The sequence below is a fragment of the Fringilla coelebs genome (genome assembly GCF_963513975.1).
Source record: "Fringilla coelebs genome assembly, chromosome: 3".
NCBI classification, from domain to species: Eukaryota; Metazoa; Chordata; class Aves; order Passeriformes; family Fringillidae; genus Fringilla; species Fringilla coelebs.
Genome location: NC_140030.1, coordinates 69,992,514 through 70,014,522, shown reverse-complemented (window position 1 = coordinate 70,014,522; position 22,009 = coordinate 69,992,514). Strand labels below are relative to the sequence as shown.

At 41.9% G+C, this 22,009-nt stretch overlaps 1 protein-coding gene across 4 annotated transcripts in view; it reads left to right on the top strand.

The window, feature by feature from the left end:
- Window positions 1-21,307, top strand: part of LOC311151761 (galectin-8-like) — a 43,822-nt gene extending 22,515 nt beyond the window's left edge. The window contains exons 1-11 of one of the 4 annotated variants that reach the window (XM_084202405.1): window positions 834-935; window positions 1,201-1,269; window positions 2,776-2,985; window positions 6,820-6,908; window positions 7,492-7,702; window positions 8,375-8,491; window positions 10,165-10,221; window positions 10,300-10,326; window positions 11,645-11,733; window positions 19,444-19,609; window positions 20,050-21,307. In XM_084202405.1, the coding sequence (XP_084058531.1) occupies window positions 2,872-2,985; window positions 6,820-6,908; window positions 7,492-7,702; window positions 8,375-8,491; window positions 10,165-10,221; window positions 10,300-10,326; window positions 11,645-11,733; window positions 19,444-19,609; window positions 20,050-20,199 (1,020 nt within the window). In that variant the 5' untranslated portion in view covers window positions 834-935; window positions 1,201-1,269; window positions 2,776-2,871 and the 3' untranslated portion in view covers window positions 20,200-21,307. Of the gene's footprint in view, window positions 1-802; window positions 936-1,200; window positions 1,270-2,775; window positions 2,986-6,819; window positions 6,909-7,491; window positions 7,703-8,374; window positions 8,492-10,164; window positions 10,222-10,299; window positions 10,327-11,644; window positions 11,734-19,443; window positions 19,610-20,049 lie in introns of those variants that run through there. The other 3 variants (XM_084202403.1, XM_084202404.1, XM_084202406.1) reach the window with 3 other exon arrangements.
- Window positions 21,308-22,009: the final 702 nt, after the last annotated feature.

Below are 22,009 nucleotides of genomic sequence, written 5' to 3'. Positions count from 1 at the left end.
CCTTGGGAAGAGCCTGGCCAACAGGCTGAGGGACGTGATCCTGCCACTCTACTCCACCCTACAGAGGCCACATCTGGAGCGCTGTGTCCCGTTCTGGGCTCCTCAGTGCAAGACAAGGAGCTCCTGGAGAGAGTCCAGTGGAAGCCACAAAGATGATTGAGCGTCTGGAGTATCTCTTATGAGGAGAGACTGTGAGAGCTGGGCCTGCTTAGACTGGAGAAGGGAAGGCTGAGAGGGGAATCTCATTAACGCATAGGAGTATCTCAAAGGGGAGTTCAAGAGGATGGTGCGAAACTCTTTTCAGTGATGCCCAGTGACAGGATGCAATGGCCATAAACTAAAACCCTGGAATATAAGGGAGAACTTGGTTAGGTAGAGGGTGGCAGAGCACTGGGAACAGGCTGCACAGGGAGGTCGTGGAGCCTCCCTGTCTGGAGACATTCAAAACCCATCTGGACGCATTGTTGTGTCACCTGCTTGAGGTGACCCTGCCTTCGCAGCGGCCTTGGACTTGATCACCAGAGGGTTGGAAAGGACCTAACAATTCTGTGTGAGATGTGCCTCGTGAGGAGATGGGGCTGCGTTGTGACACGGGGCGTTCAGAGGAAGCACAACACACACAGGAAGCGAACGGTTCGCAGGGCAGGTAGCGCACTTTACCTCACAAGGCACAAGCCCCGCCGCCATAGCGGCCGCCTCAACCCAGCCCCGCCGGCCGCAGGGGGAGGCGCCTGCGCGCGCCAGGGCCAGCAGGCCGCGCCGGGCACGCGCCGCAGGCCCCGCGCGGGCGGTGCCGCGGTGACGTCACCGCGGTGAGGGCCGGGACGGGCGCGGGGCCGGGAGCGGCGGCGATGGCGGCAGCGATGGCGGCAGCGCCGGGCGGGCGCGTCCCGCGGGGCTGCGGGCGCTGCTGATCGCCGCGGTGCGTCCTGCAGGTAAGAGACGGAGCGGAGCATGCAGGGACACCCCCTGCCCGCCCCTGTGCGTGTCGGGGAGAGGGACTGCTCCCCGCGGGGCTATGAGGATCCGGGGCTGCCTCGCTTCCCTGTAAAGCTGAAGTGGCCGCGGTTGCTTGGTCCTGTGCCCTTCCAGTGTTCGGGAGTCTTGGGTTTATAGCGGGGGACGAGGGGACACCGCCAGTGTTTTGTACTTTAACTGCTTGCAGATATCCAGAAAGAGTCTCGGTAACTCTCTTTGCAGAAGCCTTGTTCGCACTGGTACAAAATCTCGCTTTAATTGTAAGGACTGGTCGGAGTTACCGTCATGAAGGTAACTCATTTTCTCTGGGTCACTGTGGGAAGCATAATAGCTGCTTATTATTATTTTTGGTCTCTATTGTTTCCTGTTTGTCTGTGGGAGAAATATCCAGCCCCTTGGAATGTGTGAGATAACAGGGCAGCCAGGGAGCCTTAACTTGCCGCGTTGCAGATTTGGTGTAACACGTACCCTGGTTGTGGTTCCTCTGGCAGAAGGATACAGGAGAGCTTTGCAGTTGCATGTCCTGCTTTTGACAAACAGAGCCTGAATTGCAGCTTTCTTTCATTATTTCGACCTTGCCAATAAAATAGTAATAGGCAAACAAGAAAACCCCTAACTCATCACTTTGTCATAGTGCCACCTGCCCTGCCAAGATCCTGTGCCAGGATCCTCTCCTAGCAGGATCTAGATTGCTGTTGCAGGCACAGGAAGTTCACATAGCAGGCTGCTGGGTTGTAGGCTTCATTTTTGTGGCGTCTGCTGTTGGACTGTACTACCATTAAGGCAAAATTATGATTGTACAGTCCAACAGCATTTGGTCTTTATTTTCTCCTTTTAAAAATGAAATCGATAAAATTTGCCTGCACAGGCAAAAGTGAATTTATGGTAGTATCCCTTGAGAATGTCAAAGGACAAAATAGTTGTGCAGTGTTGGTGCCTGATGTTCTCTGAATTGTATTCTAGATACTGTCTTAAGTGGGTGAGTTAATATCCATCTGGTCCAAAACTCCAACAAGATAAGTCAGGTGTTGCAAAATGGACCACTCTATTGTTTAATCATTGTGGATTAACCCTTGTGGAACAAGCCACAGACCTTGGAGTTTTGGTTTTGTGTTGTTTTGGACTTTTTTTCTGCGGTTTTGTTTTTTTGGGGTTTTTCTGGTTGGTTGGAGATTTTTTCCTTCTTCATGACATTACTTGCTGATGTCACACAATAATGTGGCTTTACTTTTTCCCTGTCTGCTTGTCATCACCACACAGCTTACATGCTACCTTGTTTCTCCAGAATATGCCAGAAATAATACTTAGTAGTTTCAGTTGGGCCCTGAATAAGGATTTGCTAATGAAGTTGCATTGTAGCTGAATATACTCACAAACTTTATTTCTTATTAATGTTCTACATTTAATTATAGTTTTACAAACTCCTGAACTGTGGAGTTCTGGGATTGTATGTGTTGGAGGAAGAAGTATAAAAGATCCTCTGTTTCTCTTCTTTGTTTTTGCCTAGTATTTCTTAATTTAATGTAAAATAAAGGTGGAAAAGGCAAGGTCACCCGCTAAGGCTTGTCTGCCATGGCACATCTGGGGATAGCACACTGCTGCTGACATTGTTTACCAGCAGGGCATCTCAGTGCTTTAAGCAAGCCTTTTAATTTCATATTTCAAAACTCCAGCAGATTTACTGGAAAAATATTTGCATCATTCTCATGCTCTTTATAGTTGTACCTTGGAGGGTTTCACTTCATGTTGTGTCGCCTTTTTTCTCTTTAATTAAAGTTTTTGGGTTTTTTTTCCAAGGGATCACTCCTTTGGTGTTGCCTGATCAGTGAGTTCGTTACATACGCTCCAGCAGTGGCCACACAGAACTGACAAACTTCAGCTGGAGGTGGGAAGATGACATCCTTAGGTGCACCACAGGAGGAAATGCGTAAACTGACCTTGGACACACCACAGAAAGAAATACATGAACTGCCCTTGGATACATCACAGAAGACAATCAGTAACCCGGTAACTCCTCTGTCATTTCAACAGTGTGTCCCTTGGGAGAGGGGACTTTGCTGTTTTATATCAACAGTACTGTTTTGCACAGTGAGGGATGCTGCCGAGAGCTCTGCATCACTCAGGTTTTTGAGGGAGGATGTCACAGGTGACATGAAGAGCTGATGGTGTTTAGAAATTGTGCTGTAAACAAATGGACAGGACTTCCAAAAGAGGACAGATGTTCTGGCAGCCTTGGAGGATAATCCTGTTTTATGTACAGCTTACGTAGATGTCTGGCATTTTTGCAGAATATACTAGAAAGTGAAAGTATGATAAGATGTGTTTTCACTTCTAATTCTCTGTAAACACGGGTGGTGCTTGGCAGCTCTCATGAAATGTTTTGTTTGTGGTGCCTGTAACTTCAGTCTGAAGAACTAAACTTGGGATCTTTTTTCATAGTTCATATCTTAATTCATAATAAATCCTATTTTGTACGGAAGACTTGAGCTGACATGTTTCAGCAATTGCAAAGACTGGATTTGATAGAATTTTGTTTGCCTAGCTCAGAGTCTGAAAACTTTCTCTGAAAAGTTCTATCATTCTCATGGTCTGTGACAGCAGCCTGACTTTGGCTTACCCTGAAGGGGTGAGCTGAAGCTGTGTTTTTTGTTGTGTCTTAAAAAGGTTGTTCATTTGAACCTGCAGGAAATAGTATTTTTACCATTCTGTCCTAGACCCCTTTAAAAATATTAAAATGTGTAAAGTATTTATAGGGAATGTGCAGTAACACAGACCTGCACACTTCCTTATCTATTGCAACTTTGCAGTGTCACACTCTTGGGCCCTCAGTGAATCTGATTGTTTATTCCCAGTGTATGATCACTGCTTGGAAAGTGAATAGAGTTAGGGATGAGGGGGGAATAATTTCAACCTCCTTCACAAGAACCCAGCTGGAAGAGGAAGGAAAGCTGTATGATTAACTAGAAGGTGGAAGGTCTGAAGTGCAAAAGGAGGAGGAGGATGAAAGTTGGTAGATGGAGATCTTGGTGGGAGAGAAGGTGTGAAGAGAAGGATTAGGAGATGTTTAGGACAAATGAGTAGTGTCAGAGAGAGATTAAGAGTCCAGCAAAATTGGGTGGCTGCAAAGGGACTGACCAGTATGATGAGTGAAAAGACCTAGCAGGAGAATTCAACTAGAGCTTAGGGTTCAAGAGTCTATTGTGGGGGAAAAAAAAGAGTATTTGGGATTGGAATATGGAGGCAGAGTTGGGAAAGATTGTGCCAATGACTTTGGGGCAGCCTCCAGACAAGGCAGTGAGCAACCTGCTCTGTCTGACCTTGCTTTGAGCAAGTAATTTCATTAGAGAGACCAAAGGTGTCTTCCAGCCTCAGCCCTTCTGTAGCAGGGCGGGCTATGAAGATGTCATTGTTTCAGTACATTGCTCCATTAGCAGCCAAACTTCACAACTTTATTATAGGTTTGAGTCTGAGATGTATTTTTTCATTACTGTATTATTCTCAAGCATGCAGAAAATCTGCTTTGCTCCTTTATGCCCTTTACTCCCCCCATCTGACAAGAAATGATGTCATCTCCCATCTGGTGGGGCAGCTGTCTGATATCCAGCATGCTGGATAAAAGCTTTTGTCGCAGTCCTTTCCTCTGTAAGACCATAATTCTCCTCTTGTTTTATGAAAACTGGCATTTTCTTTTAGGAAGAACATCATCTTTGAGACTTCTCAAACTCAGTTGACATTGGCCAGTTGGCTTTAGAACAAAGTTTTGGAAGTCTAGCAGAAAGCCAGGATGATGGTAGATCATGCCATATGACAAGCACTATTCTTAATAAATGAGGAGAAAGTAGTAGAAGAGCATCTTGAAGCATGAGGAAATTACAGGCACATTCTGTGATGACAAAGTCCCATTAAGTCTGTAGTATTGCACCCAGAAAATTCTCTATTATGGTCTTGTGGGTTCCACATCTGAGCTTCTGAAGAGTTGGTGGGCCACCTTTGCTTTTAAATAAATGCATCCTTTTGAATATAAAGAAGTACATTTGCCACAGTTCCTTTTCAGGAGTATAGAACTTTGCTTCATTAAAGTGGTCGAGTCCCAGTATCCCTGACCTGTGTGTGCTTCTTTGGTTTGTCTTTGGAGACTGAACCAGTAACTTACTACTTTATTGCAATAGAGCTATTGCACCTCAGGAGCAGAGTGTAAAAATGAGAACAATCAAGATACACTTTTAATTTTTAATTATTATTGTTTGAATAAAAATTTTCTTCTGGTATGCAGCTTATATTTTAAGGAACCAAGCCACTACTAGTAAGCAAAGGGATTTCACTTTTCTTTCACTTTTAACACTTAACTTCACTTTTTGTCCTCCTCTACTACACCTGCTAAAGCCAATAAACATGATGAAACTTAAAACAACCTGCCAGTTTGCTTGAGAAGCAAGTCCTATTTTTTTTCCTGATGCAGAAGATGACTCTGAATTAGGTTTTATGCAGTGGGTGGGTAGCTGAGAAGGAAAGTGGAGAACAGGCAGAAGAGGATGTGTATCTACTGGCAGAAATGATCAATACTCTGGATTTAGACAATTTCTGTTGTTCCCTTTTCCTCACAGATTAACAAAAATATGTGTCAGCAAACACATATCCTTATTATATCTGCCTGTTTCATGCCATGATCTATATATTTTAAAAATAAAAATCCCAACTTGTTGTTTTATGGTCCAATATTCCATTCAAGAGTAGTGATTCCAATGTGCTTGTTATTTTTGTTGTTAAATTACTGGAACTCTTGTTTGCAATTGATGTTTCATTTCAGGAGTATCCTGAAATCTTATACACTACCAAAACCAACCTCGGCAAAATGTCTTATTGGTTAACCTGAGCAAATGCAACGTTTTCTACTATTTACTTCCTTTTTCAATCTGGAACACGTCACACATGTGATGAGATGTAGACTTACTGCTTTGCTTTTGGGTCTGGCACCAGGGAACTTCCACAGTTTAATGTTAAGGCGCTTCCCATCCCTTCCTGAAATGCTGAATGAGCAGGGTAGGGCTTCTGTGGGCATGTCTGAGTCTTTGCCAGTGAGCTGTGCCTGGGTGTTTGGGGCTTTTATCCTAAATTACATATCCCTCCCTGTGGATTAATAATTCTCACCGTGCTGCCATTTCAATTCAGTGTAGCATCCATATGTTACCTTCTCCAGCTATTGATAAGGAAGAAAAGATACTGAGGCTTTGAGCCCGACTGCCTACTGTAGGCGCCATAAAATCCGAGACTCCTGGACAGGGCTGTTTTAGTGCACTTTGCAGTTCTTAGCTCATTAGGATGAGGTATTTTGTTGTGTTTGTGTAGGTTTTACTAAGAAGACACTCTGTGACATAGTCTCTTCCTATCATTGTTTTCCCTGATGGAGCAAGAACAGGCAAAAAGGCAGCTTCCTGTAGTCTGGGGTCAGAGGAGTTGTGGAAGTTGCCTTCTGGTACCAGCAAGGGGCTGATAATGGTCAGCCCTTGGGAATGACCTAATTTGAAGTGAATCCTCTTTATGCTTTATGAATAGTGAGGCAATAAAATATTATGACTCTTCATCTAAGAGCTAAGAAGGGAGGATGGAAATTTTAGTTTTACCTGAAAATCTTGGTTTTCATGGGGCAAAATATGTCAGGTTTTCCCTTGCTGTTGTGGATTCTTTTATATTAAAAGCTAGTTGTGTTTCTTCTAATGTTGTAGAGTATCATATAATTAAGAATCAGAATACTAATTTTTAAACTATTTTGGGGTTTCTTGCCTCCATCATAAAATGGTATTGGAATATTTTTTTCTTCTTTTTTTTTTTTTCCTCTTCTAGATCATTCCATATGTTGGGACAATACATGGTGGCCTTGTTCCTGGAGAGCTGATTGTGATACATGGGACTGTTCCTGATGATGCAGACAGGTAGAGGCTATGTTGTCATGTTTTGCAGTGTCACCATGTGAGCAAGAATGTAAAGGGTGAAATGTTTCCAGGGGTCCTTCTTAGGATGGTACGCACAAAGGCTTGATCTAAATCCTTTTGATAACATTAGGTTGAATGCAGGCTTAAAGGGTAATCTGACACTAACAAAATTAGTAACTGAATGTGTTGTGTGTAGGAATTAAGTTAAACTGGGATAAGGAGGTATGGACTAGTGCTTGTGCCCAGTAAGGGGTTCTATTCCCTGACCTTATCCAAGGTTCATGTGATATGTTCTGCTGAAGGTGATGGAAGGTGATGAACACAGTAAGTGAGGCGTTTACATGATATGAATGATGACCATTAAATAAATTTAAACATTTATATTCACTGCAAGTAGATCATGGGAGAACCTTTCACATCTATGTAGGAAGAGAGGAAGGCAAATGGGGAATTTTTCTTATCCAATGACATTCATTGTGTCTGCCTGTTCTGAGGCTCCACAGTAAAACACAAATGTACCAAATGTTTAGGTGAGTTCTTGAGAGACTGAGCTGAATGTGGTTTGTCTTATTTTTGTGATTAGGTTCCAGGTGGATTTACAGTGTGGCAGCAGCACAAAGCCTCGAGCTGATGTGGCATTCCATTTCAACCCCCGCTTCAAAAGGTCTGGCTGCATTGTTTGCAATACACTGGAGAGGGAGAAGTGGGGCTGGGAGGAGATCACTTATGAGATGCCCTTTGGAAAAGGAAAGTCATTTGAGATTGTCATCATGATTTTAAAGGATAAATTCCAGGTGAGTCTGGGTTGATTCTTCTTCGGAAGCCATTTTCAGGCCAATAAAGTAGAGGTATTTTGTATAATTGAAATAAGTATTGGAGGTCTAGGTGTCTCTGTTACCTAGGTATAGTCTAACTACAGAAAAGTTTTGAGCTTTTCGTTAAAGAGGTGCTAATTAAATCAGACCTTTAATTTTGTATTGCCTCCCTCCAGATTGGACGAGTAGGCAAGAACTTCCTGCCATAGCTAATGGCTACTCCACCCTTCCCTCTGTATGTGCAAAGGGCTAATCTTGGGATAAACCTGTTCAGTGGCTAGTATAGGGCAGTCCTCTTGGAGGGGACATGTGAGGTGTATTTGTCTTGCTCTGTTAGACTGCAATAATATATTTTGTTATATTGATAAAACCACATTGGTAAATGATTAGGTGTTAGAAACAAAGGTGTGAAGTGCAAATTTTAGTGTAGGTAAATGTATCTCCCTCCTAGTGATGGAAACAGAGACTGAATCATGGATGAGCTGAACTTAGTTGATCTGATATTTCTACGACACTCCTAGGAGTGTTTTGTACCAAATTGTTTCTGTACCAAGCCAGTGTAAACCAGAGATGTGTGCATACAGTTTGATACATGGCTGCTGTAATGTTTATTTAATATCAGTTCTTCTGTTTGGTTTCCTATCTCTTTAGGTGACTGTAAATAAAAAGCACTTGCTGCTCTACAACCACAGAATTAGCCTTGAAAAAATAGATACTCTTGGAATATATGGCAAAGTGCAGATCAAAACCATAGAGTTTGTTTCTAAGGTAAGATGTTGATTCATTGTTTGATTCATTTCCTCTGTCCTATTAAGCTGCATAGTGGGATTTATGGTGAAAAGGAAGGAGAAGAAGCTACACAGTCCAACGTTAGTCAGGAGATTTTGGTGTCCCCACATTTCAGCATGTGACTCTCATGAGGATTTGTGTCTTCCTGTTCCTGTATTGTAGTTATGGGCAAGAATGTGACAAAAGTTTACAGCTTACAAAATTAAGGACAAATGGTATAAGAATTGATTGGATACTTAGTCTACAAGTGGATTAGACTTTCCAAATATTGCAGGGGCTTCAGAATGAGCTCTTGAGTATTCAGTGCTTCTGAGGAACAAGTGTAGCCGTGGCTGTAACTTGTTGCTTGACTTTGAAATGCCAAGGTCAGCCACAGCTGGAGTTTCTTGTGCACATAGCCCTGTTTTTTCTGCTTAACTGACTGTTTTGTTGACTGAAATCAGACGTGTACATTTATGGGGATGAGAAGAAGTATTCTTTCTCAGACTTTGAAGTGGACCAAGCTGCAGTGAATTTGAAGTGAAGCCTGTGCTGTGCCTCCTCTCAGTTGCCAGCTCTGCTGCTGATAGTAAACTAAGAGGGAGTTTTTCTCTGTGGAGAAGGAGAGCTCCTTTTGTTCTGAAGGAGTTAGATTTTTAGAACAGAAACTGAAGATGATAAATTCCAGGGAGATAGAGAAGATGAATGGTCTTTTCCCTTTTCTTCCAGTCATTAAGGTAGCCTGTCTACTCCTGTGAGAGACTCTGGGTCTCTTCAGCACAGTCTTCACTACATTGTGGGTGAAGCTTTTGACTCTTGCTGCCAAATACCAGGTCTAACTCAGGTCAGCAGACTAATAATTGTTTTGGTAGAAGGCGAAGCTGAGCATAATGAAGTCAAAGCTTTAAACATAGGTCTGCTATGTTTAAAGATCATTTGCAGAGACAGTAAACAGATCTTCATGGGTCCCATCACTTGGCCTTGGGCATGTTGCCAGAATAATATTCCTGCAAAGCTGTCTGCATTCTAATCATGGAGGACTTGACTCCAAGAAGAGCTTGAGGGCAAGCAGGTGTTGTAGGTTGGTTTCTGACCCAAGCACAAAACATACACTTAGTTTAATCTGTGCCTGCTGATCTGGTATGCTTTGTGGAAGAAAGGAGTGGAGAAAGGTAATTCTTTCCTTTTAATCTTTGCTTCTAATACACTTTTCTGAGGAGGAAGTTGTAAGTTTGTATTGAAATAAACCACCTGAAGACACAATCTGCTAAGGGTAAGCTGGAACCGTCTCTGCCATGGCCATGTTGCTCATCTGTCCTTCCTGTGAGAAGGGACAGTGATGTAGAAGGCTGCTTAGAATCCCAAGAACCCTGCTGTATGGACTTGCCACACTATGAGGAAAAGTCTATGAGTACTCTGCAGTCCTGAGGGTTTGACAGTGCTCTGACTGTTAAATATTAAGATTCAAATTGTAATGAAGTGATCTGCAGAAATCTTCAGAACTTTTCTGTGGTTTGTAGGGGTTTGGCTATCTTTTTCATGAACATAGCCCTAGATTTCCATCTTAAAAGATCACCATTCAAAGCATGATGATCCTTACATTGTTCTAAACCAACTTTATGCTGAAGTTTTATGACATTAGCAATGACACCTAAATATCTCTCTTTCTGCAGTCTTTACAAGGCTCTCAGCCATCGTCTCTAGGAGTAACAAAGATAAGCACAGAAAATGTACGTATGTTTGTAACAAGTTGAATGAATCTCCCTGTTGTCTGATAAGCTAGATAATGTTCTTTTCTTCTCTTGTAGGGGGAAGTGCAAAACGGTTCACAATTGGTAAGTGTTTCCTGTAGATTTGTGGCAAATGTAGAATAAAAAACAACCAAAAATACTTCAGTTATTTATGAAAAGACATGCACAAAAGACAAAAAGAAAGGAATTGACAGTCAACTGGGGAAAGATCATCACTGATGTTTTGTAGAGGGTAATCCTCTGCTGCTAGTACAAATGAGATTATTGTTAAATCATTTAAAAAACCCAAAAGATAAACACAGCATCCACAACCATAAGCAAATTAAAGTGAAGTATCTGAAGTTTTAAAGGACCAAGTCACTTTTTTTTTTCAAATAGGTATACTTTGTTTTTTCTGCCTTAGGGAATACCTGCAAAGCAGGTATATTCTGCAGTCACATTATGTTAACATGTGTGGAACCTGTCTGCCACATCTTCCTCTTGCTGACAAATCTCTCTGGGCACTTAAGGTAGCTGGATGCAAGCGTTGTATCTCAGAGGTGGAACTTGTACCCAGCTAACATGGAGTATAGATGGAGTGAGTGCTCATCTTTTTGCAAAAACCTGTGCAGGTGAACTATATCCCCACTGGAGCAAGGACTGCACTCAAACTGAAAAGGGGCTGAAGCCAGGAATATATAGACATAGAATTTGTGGAGAAAGTGAAGTTGCAGTGAGTGCCATAATTTTAGATGCTTTGTCACTTGACAGCCTGCCTTCTCCAGTCTTTTTTTCTAAACCAAGTAACACGCAATATTGTAATTTGCAAGTGGTGGACTTCAGCAAAAACATAAAAAAGTGCTTCTCCATTCCCTTCTTTCCCCTGGTTAAAATAACTGCTAACACAATGAAAACTAAAGACAATAAAAACACTTGCACTGTCTATCATTATGAACTGCTGCCAGGAGGACAGAACACGTAGTGACTCCAACACACCTTAACATGAATCTTTTTCCTTAAAGCAAAACTGATACTTCCAGAGATGAGAAGTCAGGTATATGTCTGAATCATTACGTGATAGGAATTTAAACTATTACAGGGAGTTTCATGCTTACTTTTTTCTTTTTTTTTTTCTTTCCCCTTCTTCCCCTCCTTCCACCATTAGTAGTGGCCACCATTATTAGAAGTAGTTGTAAGTAATGTTTGTTTTGAACCCAAAGTAGTAGTCTAAATTAAAACTCAGTGTAAGTTTTCCACTGTACTATTAGGATCCTGCAATATGCTGTAGCAATAACTTTAGCTGTAAGTGCAAATTTGCAGTTGTAGGCCAAAATTTCATCATGCCATAGTAAAGCTCAGCTTATATTAAAAAAATTGAAAAAAGTAATCGCAGTCAAGATTTTTACTGAGGGTGTACTTCCAGGCTGTTCCTTATGTTGGGAAACTCGATACTGCACTTCGTCCAGGATGCACAATTGCCATTAAAGGAGAAGTGAATAAAAACCCAAAGAGGTATGTGTTACTGATGAGATTTTTTTCTGTTATTTAACTGAGGTGCTCTTGAGAATGAGTAGGCCTTTCCATTGCCTCTGTATATCCTTACTCACTTGCAACTTAGCATCTGGAATCACCTGAAACTACAGTGCAGTTTCCTCAGGAACCAGCAGAATTACCACTTTAGAGAGGACTTGAATGAGCAGCTCCGTTGTGAAAAGTGAAGGTAAAACCTGAGTGTCTTACCTACTAAATCTGTGTCATTCACAAATTTGTGTGCTTGTTCAGGGCTTTCCATTTTTTAGGAAGTGTGAGCAGGTGTACTGTACAGAGACAGCTTTTATTCTAAAGAGATCCAAGAGTAAGGATCTGGCAGAAGTAGGTGAAACATAAGTGAGGCGAGTTGCGGGTGTGCTCAAATGCTGCATGTTACAATATTTCTCTGACAAACCTCCTTGGGATAAGCATGGAGGTGCCTAACAGACAATAACTGAGTGATGAAAGTGATTAACTGAGTGATTAAGAAGGATGGAGTGCCTCTCCAAAAAGGAAAGGCTAAGAGAATTGGGATTGTTCAGCCTGGGAAAAAAAGTGTGTCAAGATGACCTAATTGTGGCTTTCTGGTACACGAAGGGTGCCTATAAGAAACATGGAGAAAGACTTTTTAGAAGAGCATGTAGTGACAGAAAAGGGGGAATGGCTTCCAACTGAAAGAGAGTAGGTTTAGGTTAGATATGAGGAAGAAATTCAATACTGTGAGGGTAGTGAGACATTGGAACAGCGTTTCCAGAGAAATTGTGGATGTCTCATATCTGGCAGTGTTCAAGGCCAGGTTGGATGGGGCCCTGAGCAACCAGGTCTGGTGAAAAGTGTCCCTGCTCATGGCAGGGGTGTTGGAATGAGGTGAGCTTTAAGGTCTCTCTCAACCCAGGGCGTTCTGTGACTCCATGAAAGCTGATAGGGGAGTATGAGCAATAATTATGATAGCAAACTAGGAACAAAGGGTTGCAAAGAACACATTTTCCAAACATGTAATAAAGCTCAGGGAGTAGGGGAGCATAATGCAGTCAAAATGGAGCTGAGCAAATGTCTCTGCTTCAGCATGCCCTTTACTTGAGGGGTAGATTTGGCTCTGGAAAAACATGGCTAAAAATGAAGCAATTAATGAAAAATGAAAATGATGAGAAGCATGTTTTCATATTGTGTGTATGTATTGCACTCCCGCTTCCTCAGGGAACGTTTCTTACCTGCAGTTCAACAGCATTCAGAGTTCATACTGGAGTCCAAGGTCTGGAATCCTTATCCACAAAGTTTGGATGGACTTCAGATTGATTAGAATAATTAATTCTTAGAGAGTAGCAGTTCTTTCCCTTCTTTTAGCTTGAAAAGTTTATTAACACTTTTCAAATACTGAATGTGCTCAGATGCATGTTAGCATGAAGAGGCTTTTGGCTGTTAAAGCATGCAGGTTGTCTGCTTTTTATGTTTATGCTTTTAAACCTATATATTTATATTGGGTTTTATAAGTTATTCAATGTCTTTAGATCAGTTCACACAGCTTTAGATGTTTCTTTTTCTTGGTGAAAAAGAGAACTTTACAGCTTGGAAGTGTTGCAATATTTCCTATCTGGACTGAATAATTCTCAAAAGAGGGCAACAGTCTGACAGCTGGAGCTAATTTGGGTGGGGAGAAAATATTTTTTTTCTTCAAATGCGGTAAGGTCATTGCCACAAGTTGAAGCATTCATTTGAATAACTGTTCCCTCTGGTCACCCTTCTCCAGAGTTCTCCTTTAGGAACCCTATTTGTTGGGCATGGCTGAGATGGCAGAGTATTCACTCAGCCTGGGCAGAGCTTTGCTGCCTACAGAATAATGTTTTGTATGCATGGCATTCCAGCAGTCTCAAATGTATGGAGAGAATCCTTAAACTTTTCCTTAGAGTCCAACCAGTTTGTTGGCAGAAAGGATATGATATCTTCAGGTAAAAGAAAGGCTTCCACTCTTGTTGGGAAGGATGAAAGTTTGACAAGAAAGTCTCACAGATATGTATGCTTGGCAGAAAGATTTTTAAATGTGGAGTCTGATGAAGGAATAGAGTTAGAAGCAAGTTTTGATATAGAAGAAAAGAATTGCTGAGCCAGTCTTGCTGGATAACCAAGGAGGCAAGGGTATGTTAGTTAGAAGGGGTTTTTATGACTTAGAACAAAGGATAAACCCACCTCAAACAAGCAGATGTTTTTACGAAGCAAGAAGATAGCACAGGCAAGCAAGCCTGCTGATGTGGCAAGTAGAAAAAAGGTCTCAGAATTTTCCACTGCCAAGCAGACTGAATAACAACTTCTAGCTTAAACTGTAATGTACTGCCTTTTAGTGATTGGAGAACAGTAACATGAATATGGTAATGATAGTAGTTATGATAGGCTATAGATAATAGTTAAAGTATAGATTGGGTCTACTGTATTAAGATGCTCAGCAAAGAAAAGTACATAATGCATTGTAACCAAAACCAAAGGGTCTCCAGGCCTGCCTGCAGCTGGAGCTGACAGCTGTAGGCACAGGCTCTGTCGCCCATGACCCTGGCCTGCTGTAACCTCGTGGATGGAATAAACTGCATTTTGGAGAGCTGCCTGGTTCTCCAAAATGCATCCCTCATTTCGGCTCTTGCAAGTGGCGCCCAGTGTTTTAGTGGGCAATTTTGGACTTCTTGGCAGTAGGAGACCTCCCAGTGACCTTAAGAGAGGTTCGGCACTTTGAAAGAAAGGTGACTGGGGCTGGGACACCGTTGCTGCTGGACAGTATGTGGACTGGAGCTCAACTTCGTTGTCTGCTGCAGAGGAAGTCAGCATGTCTGCTCTGGGTAATTATGGGGCAGAATATATCTGCTAATCAGAGGAATGTGTATCAGCATTTAAAATCTTTGATTGCGTCAAGTCTAAAAACCTTGCCTAAGCAAGAGCTCTAAGAGCTTTTAAAACGGACTATAAGTCATATCCCAGATGCTGACTCTGAAGCCGTCTATACCAGAGACTTTTGGGACTCTGTGAAGGTTAAATTGTATAATGCCGTCTCTCGGCATGACAAAACAGCAGCGGAACTACTCCCCGCTTGCCGAGTCCTTGTGGACATCTTTGCTGCTAAGCCCCCGCCGCCGTGGCCCTCCCCTGCCCCCATCCCACCTGAAGCCTCGCAGCCGCGTCCCTCTGAGCAGTCCCGGCCAGCCTCTCCAGTCGCCAGAGAGGGGGGGAAGAGAACAGAAACTGCTGCTGCTCTGGCACAGAGCCGGATCCCAAATCCTGAATCCCGTCACCGTTCCGCCAGTGCTGGGGTAAGGCACCGCTGTCCCAGCCTGCCCTGTGCCCGGCCCACTCGCACCGATGGCTCCGGCCCCAGCCCCGCGGGGCTCTGACCTGCACGGCGGGGCCGGCATGGGCTCCATGGCCAAAGTGCACTGAAGTCAAAAGTTGACTCCATCAGGCCAGCGGGACCTGCATTTCATCGCTGGGCAGGTCGCCACCGGCAACAAGAACCACTGAAAGAGACCAAAAGTCATCCTCCAGATCTCCTACTCCTGAAACTAGCAAGGCTTTGGAGAAAATTACCAATGCTCTGCAAAATAGACAAGCACATCGTTATGTTCCAGATAAACCTTTTTTCCTTGCAGTTCTAGGAGAAACGCTGAGACTGTATGGCCTCATCTTCCAGTGGGACTCTTCTCAAAATGATCCTTTGTTAATAATTGAATGGGTTTTTCTTTCTTACAGGTCACCAAAGACAATCTTTACACCTTTAGAAATGATTTCTCAAATTGTCATTAAGGGCAGGGCAAGGCTTCTTGCCGTAGCAGGTTGTGAATTTAAAATCATCTATTTACCTATGATTAAAACCTATTTTGATTGGGCCATGCAAAAGTCAGAAGATTTACTGTATGCTTTGTTAGATTTTCCAGGTGTTTGCTCCATTCATTATGCAGCACACAAACTGATCAAAGCTAAATTATGCTACAAAGAGAAACCCCTTATCAGTGAAGAGCCTTTAGATGCAGTTACTCTCTTCACTGATGGATCAGGACAAAAACACAAGGCAGTAGTTACCTAGCAAAATAAAAACATTAAATCCTGGGAACAAGACATTCAAAAGGTCAAAGGTTCTCCTCAGATTGTTGAACTCGCTGCAGTTGTAAGAGCATTTCAGCTCTTCCCAGAACCTTTTAACTTAGTCACTGATTCTGCATATGTTGCTAACATTGTTAAGAGAATTGAAGAATCTGTTTTAAAAGATGTTAGCAATGACAACTTGTGTCTTTGGCTTACCTGTCTTTATCAAATTTTGTTACACTAATCCTTACTTTGTTGCTCACATTAGAGCTCACTCTGGTCTCCCAGGATTTATGGCAGAAGGGAATGCACGAGCTGATGCATTGGCATCAGCAGCGTGTGATGAGGAAGCTGCAGGAGACAGTAAAGATTGCACTTTGGTGCTTCCTGCAGCTACCTTGCCTAACATTGTTGAACAAGCTAAACTGAGTCATGCCTTTTTTCACCAAAACGCACAGGCGATCGAACGAGATTTTCACATCTCCCTAGAGCAAGCACAAGCCATTGTAAGGGCTTGCCCTGCCAGCTAGTTCAAACTATCCCTTCTACAGGAGCAACCAACCCAAGGGGGTTGGAAAGTTTGCAGAAGTGGCAAACAGATGTCACAAAGTACCCTTCTTTTGGGAAATTTAAAAATATCTGTGTCTCTATCGATGCATTTTCAAAAGCAGTTTTTGCGTCTGTACATCCTGGAGAAACAGCTAAGCATGTTTGTCAGCATTTTTCACAAGCGTTTTCCTCACTGGGTGTCCCTCAAGAAATTCAAACTTCTAATGGTCCTTCAGAAGCTTCACAAGAATTGGCCACATTTTTAAATGACTGGGGTGTTCACCATACATTTGGTATTCCCTACTCTCTCACGGGTCAGAGAATAGTAGAAAGAACACATCAAACTCTAAAATGCATCAACAAAAAGGGGGGGGGAGCCCGGGATACACCTCAGAGGAGGTTGAATAAGGCTTTGTATGTTTATAACTTATTGAATAGCTCTGCAGAAGAGCCTGATCCCCCCATTTACAGACATTTCAAGAACAATACAAAAGCAAAACTGAAAGAACACCCCGCAGTTTTAATTAAAAATCTAGAATCAGGACAAATTGAGGGACCATTTGAGCTTATAGCATGGGGGAAGAGGTTTGCATGTATTTCTGCAGGTACGGGACTCCAGTGGATTCCAGCAAAAAACATGAAACTGTACCACCCACCAAAGCCTGTGGATGCTTCTGCAGCATCCTGTGACCCTGCGAGTGGAAGCCGAGAGACGGGAACCCAGATATGAACTATGTAGAATAACGCAGAGAAAACTGTCTGCCAGAAACGGATCAAGAAAAGAATGGAATTGTATTATTGTTTGCGCGGGTGCATGCTACTTTTAACTTTTTGTTTTTATCTTTGCAGTGAAGCTTTTCCTGTAATTCAGCCAAAACCAGATGTTTGGGTTTCTTTAGCCAAGTACGCAGGCTCAGACACCATTTGCTTATCTAACACAAGCCCTGATAAACCTTTTTCAACTTGTGTAGCTGGAGTTCCTTTCCCGGAGGGTTTTGATAATGTTACTTTTGAGAAACATTGGCCATATGATAATCATCACATTTCCCCAACTCCCAGCCCGAGACACCAAACTTATATGGACAATTTTGAAGTTGATAAATCTGACCTTCAAGAATTAGAAATTTTAAGCTCATTAACTATGGACACTTGTTATTTGTTTCATTTTGTAGGAGAAAATGGGCCCCATTTAAATGTTACTCCTTATCACCCAGTTTATAGGAATATGACTTCTTGGTGTCATCAAATGAAGCTTCTTACATATGATGAACCTCATACAGATCATTTTAACAAACTTCCAATTTGATTTCCTAAAGGAATTTGGCTCATCTGTGGGGACAGGGCTTGGCAAGGTATTCCCTCAAAAATAGACGGTGGTGCTTGTGCACTGGGACAACTTGCAATAAGTGCTCCCAGTGCCAAAAAAGCAATCAAAAAGAAAGATAGAAAAATAAGATCTTCCTTAGGGCATCATTATGACAGCAACTGTGACAGCAACTGTGAGTTTCATCCCTGGAACTCTGGAAAATCAATTGTTACAAGCATTTTTTTGCCTCAGTTAAGTTCTGCAATTGCATTGAAACAGTTAAACAAATTAGGGTGTTGGCTCAGTAAAGAAGTAAATGCCACCTCTAGCATAATTAGTCATTTGCTGACCGATGAGGAAGCAGTCAGACATGCCACTTTACAAAATAGAGGTGCTATTGACTTTCTTTTACTAGCACATGGGCATGGTTGTGAAGATTTTGAAAGATTGTGTTGTATGAATTTGTCTGATCATTCTGCTTCAATTCATAAACAGCTGCAAAACTTAAAGAGATTTTACTAACCAAATTACAACAGATGATCCATCTTAGTTATACAGTTTATTTAATAGTTAGAGCTTTGCACCTTGGCTGAAAGAACTTTGCAAGTTAAGCTTGATTATGTTAGTAGTGATAATTGCAATTATGGTAGTGGTACCATGTGCACTTCAGTGTGTGCAAAGAATGATAAATAAGACAGTTTCTAGCATCTTTGTTGTTCATCAGAACAGAGGAGATGTTGGGAAGGATGAAAGTTTGACAAGAAAGTCTCACAGATATGTATGCTTGGCAGATGGATTTTTAAATGTGGAGTCTGATGAAGGAATAGAGTTAGAAGCAAGTTTTGATATAGAAGAAAAGAATTGCTGAGCCAGTCTTACTAGATAACCAAGGAGGCAAAGGGTATGTTAGTTAGAAGGGTTTTTATGACTTAGAACAAAGGATAAACCCACCTCAAACAAGCAGATGTTTTTTCAAAGCAAGAAGATAGCACAGGCAAGCAAGCCTGCTGATGTGGCAAGTAAAAAAAAGGTCTCAGAATTTTCCACTGCCGAGCAAACTGAATAACATCTTCTAGCTTAAACTGTAATGTACTGCCTTTTAGTGATTGGAGAATAGTAACATGAATATGGTAATGATAGTAGTTATGATAGGCTATAGATAATAGTTAAAGTATAGATTGGTTCTACTGTGTTAAGATGCTCAGCAAAGAAAAGTATATAATGCATTGTAACCAAAACCAAAGGGTCTCCAGGCCTGCCTGCAGCTGGAGCTGACAGCTGTAGGCACAGGCTCTGTCGCCCATGACCCTGGCCTGCTGTAACCTCGTGGATGGAATAAACTGCATTTTGGAGAGCCCCCTAGAGTCCCGCATCCCTCATTTCGGCTCTTATACACTCTCCATTGCCTGAGTGAGAGGTAGGGAAGCAGGCAGCTCCGTGTGTTCCTGTGAGAGTGCTGCTTCCTAGTGCATTAGGGGAGCCGCTCTTGGCTCAATAGCTTCTTGCTGAGACATGTACAGAAAGCTGTGAATGGTGAAGTGGATCTAGCAGGGTCATGTCCTCCATTTGCTGCCTGCAGCAAAGGTTTCTGTGCAAAGGAGACGAGTGCATGCTGGCTGGCTGCATGGTTCTTCTGGCTGCTTGGTTCTTCAGGTGAATCACAGCCCTGGCTCCCAAAGCGCCTGAATATTGGCTAAGGATGTGGTAAATAACATTGACTGCTGTTGTCATATCTGTAAACCCTTGGTGCAGTAAACTTTAAAAAAAATATCTTACAGCTTTGCAGTCAATCTGAGACCAAGTGACTCAAAGGACATTGCTTTACATCTGAATCCCCGAATGAAAAACAAAGTTTTTGTAAGAAACTCCTACCTTCATGACAGCTGGGGAGAAGAAGAAAAGGAAGTTGCTAACTTTCCTTTCAGTCCAGGGATGTATTTTGAGGTAAGATTAACTGAAAGAGCATCAAACTGCCAAAATCTTCCAAACGGATTATCATTGGTTCTTAAATGTCCTATTACTAATACAGATTTAAATAAAACTGCTATTCCTGCATTTGAAAATACTTCAAATTAAATGGGACCATAGAGAGAAGAGATTTGTCTTTATTTAGTAACAGTTTTAAGCAGTTGCAAAAATTCAACCTGTGCTAAGAGTAAATTTAAATTAAACTGAGTTGGACTTGATGATCCTTATGGGTCCATTGCAATTTAAGTTATTCTATGATTCTGTTGATCCTCTATTTTTGTTTTTAAATGTTGCTTTTGCATGAAACGTTCTTTGAAACAGAAGCATGTCTAGCCCAAGTCTATGTTAAGTCATCAGATTGTTTTTCACATCTTACCTGAGCTTAAATCTTAACTGCTTCTCTTCTTGCTTTCCAGCTAATTATTTTCTGTGATGCCTCCCAGTTCAAAGTTGCTGTTAATGGTGTTCACACTCTGGAGTACAAGCATCGTTTTAAACAACTTGAAAAGATCAACATAGTGGAAGTCACAGGAGATGTTCACTTGTTGGATGTGAAGAGCTGGTAATTCTTTTCAATCAGTAGTGAAATAATTTAACCTCTTCTAATGACAGTGCCTCCTTGTTAAGTACAAACAGGTGCTGACTCATGCTGAGCCTGCCTTTAATGTATCTAGGCTTTGCATTTGGCTCTGTGAGTTAGGCAAGTAAAAGAAATGCTAACTGCAAATTTAAATCCTTCTCTAGTCTTCAGCTTCCTGGCAAGCTGTTAGTGTTTGCTCAGATAAATCTCCTGCATTACTGAACCTAGCAATATGAAAATGCTGCATCATACTGTGTCCAACAGTTGCACTCTGTATGTTATGTTTAACTACCATTTAGCATTCCTCAACACCATACATTCAATATTGTGAAGTAGAAATGAGACTGAAATAGAATCCAAAGTTAGTTATCCACCTCAAAAGGAATGTTTATAATGTATTTAATGTAGAACTACAGATTCTGACTCTATATGTCTTAATTTATGTTAGACCAATAACCTTTACAGTGAGGCTGGATTAAGCAAACAGTTGACCCCTTACTTCTGGCAAAAGGCAAGAAGTTTGATCTTACCTCAGCCTGCCGCTGCAATAGCACCTTCTCTGACATCTGTGGTTATGTCACGTCCTGCTTACAAGGGCCCAAGACTTCTAGCTTTTAGTTTTCCAAAATGAAACACAGGAAAGAGATTTAGCTGGTTTCAGTTACATGAACTTCACAAAGCTTGTTTGATCTGAAGTGGTTCCTAACTGGGTTAAGAATCCTTGGGGTCTGAAGTAGATGTTTGTGGGTTTCATTTTTAGAATATGTCTGAATCCAGGTAGTCCAGGTAGAGTTTCAGCTGAGATGGCACTCGACTACTCAGCAGGGGACTAGAGAAGGAATCCTTTTTCAGTCTTGTATTAAAATACTATCTATGTGAAATACTGTTCCTATTCAGTTTTCCGTACAAAAGTCAGTCTTTTTATATCCTTTTTAAAAATAAGTTACTGTTGGTTGTCAATACATGCCCAAAGGATGTCCCTGTATGTCTTAAGATTGCTAATACCGAAGCAATTTCAGGAATACGATATACACTAAAAGACTTTAAATGAGCAAATTTAATGTATAAAAAGCATCAATAAAAACATATGTGAACTCTGCTTTTCTCCAAGTGTAGCTAAGTAGCTATGATCCCTTTTTGGTCTATTATCTTGTTTTGTTTTGTTATTGTCTTACCAGTATCTCCAAGTTGGCAAAGTGACCCTGACCAGCGAACCATTTCTACATCAAGGAATTAGTAATGCACAGAGCAGTTAACCTGAGCAGGCACTGGGGCTGGGCTGGGGCTGTGCTGGGGTGGCCTTCAGGACAATGTGTTTCTGTGCTGTGCTGTACAGACCCCTTGGCTGCAGGATAAACTCATTGGAACAGGGGAGCTGGTAGGCAGCTCCTTATGACAGTAACACTTGCGTGTCCTTGTTGTTAGCTGAGAGTTCAGGAGATGTTCTCATGGAAATGTCCTTTCTGTTTGACAGCAGACACAATTAATAGTTTTAAGAAAATTCTGTAAGAGCTTGATGTGGTAATCTTCCCACATATGGGATCTACATGTCATGCTGCACCCTGGACAGAGGCTCATTCCCAGCCCCCAATGGGATGTAATGTTATCCTTTGTATAGTGTCAGTTCTACCCTGTTGGGTTTTTAACCCCATTTGACAGAGTCTGAGTGCATTTCTTAGTACCAGTTTAATGAACTAGCACCTCATGGTACAAAAAAAATAGTAATTTTTTGGGTAAATCCACTGTCATAGCACGCAATTTATTCTTAAACTTCAGCTAATCAACAGCAGTCTTTA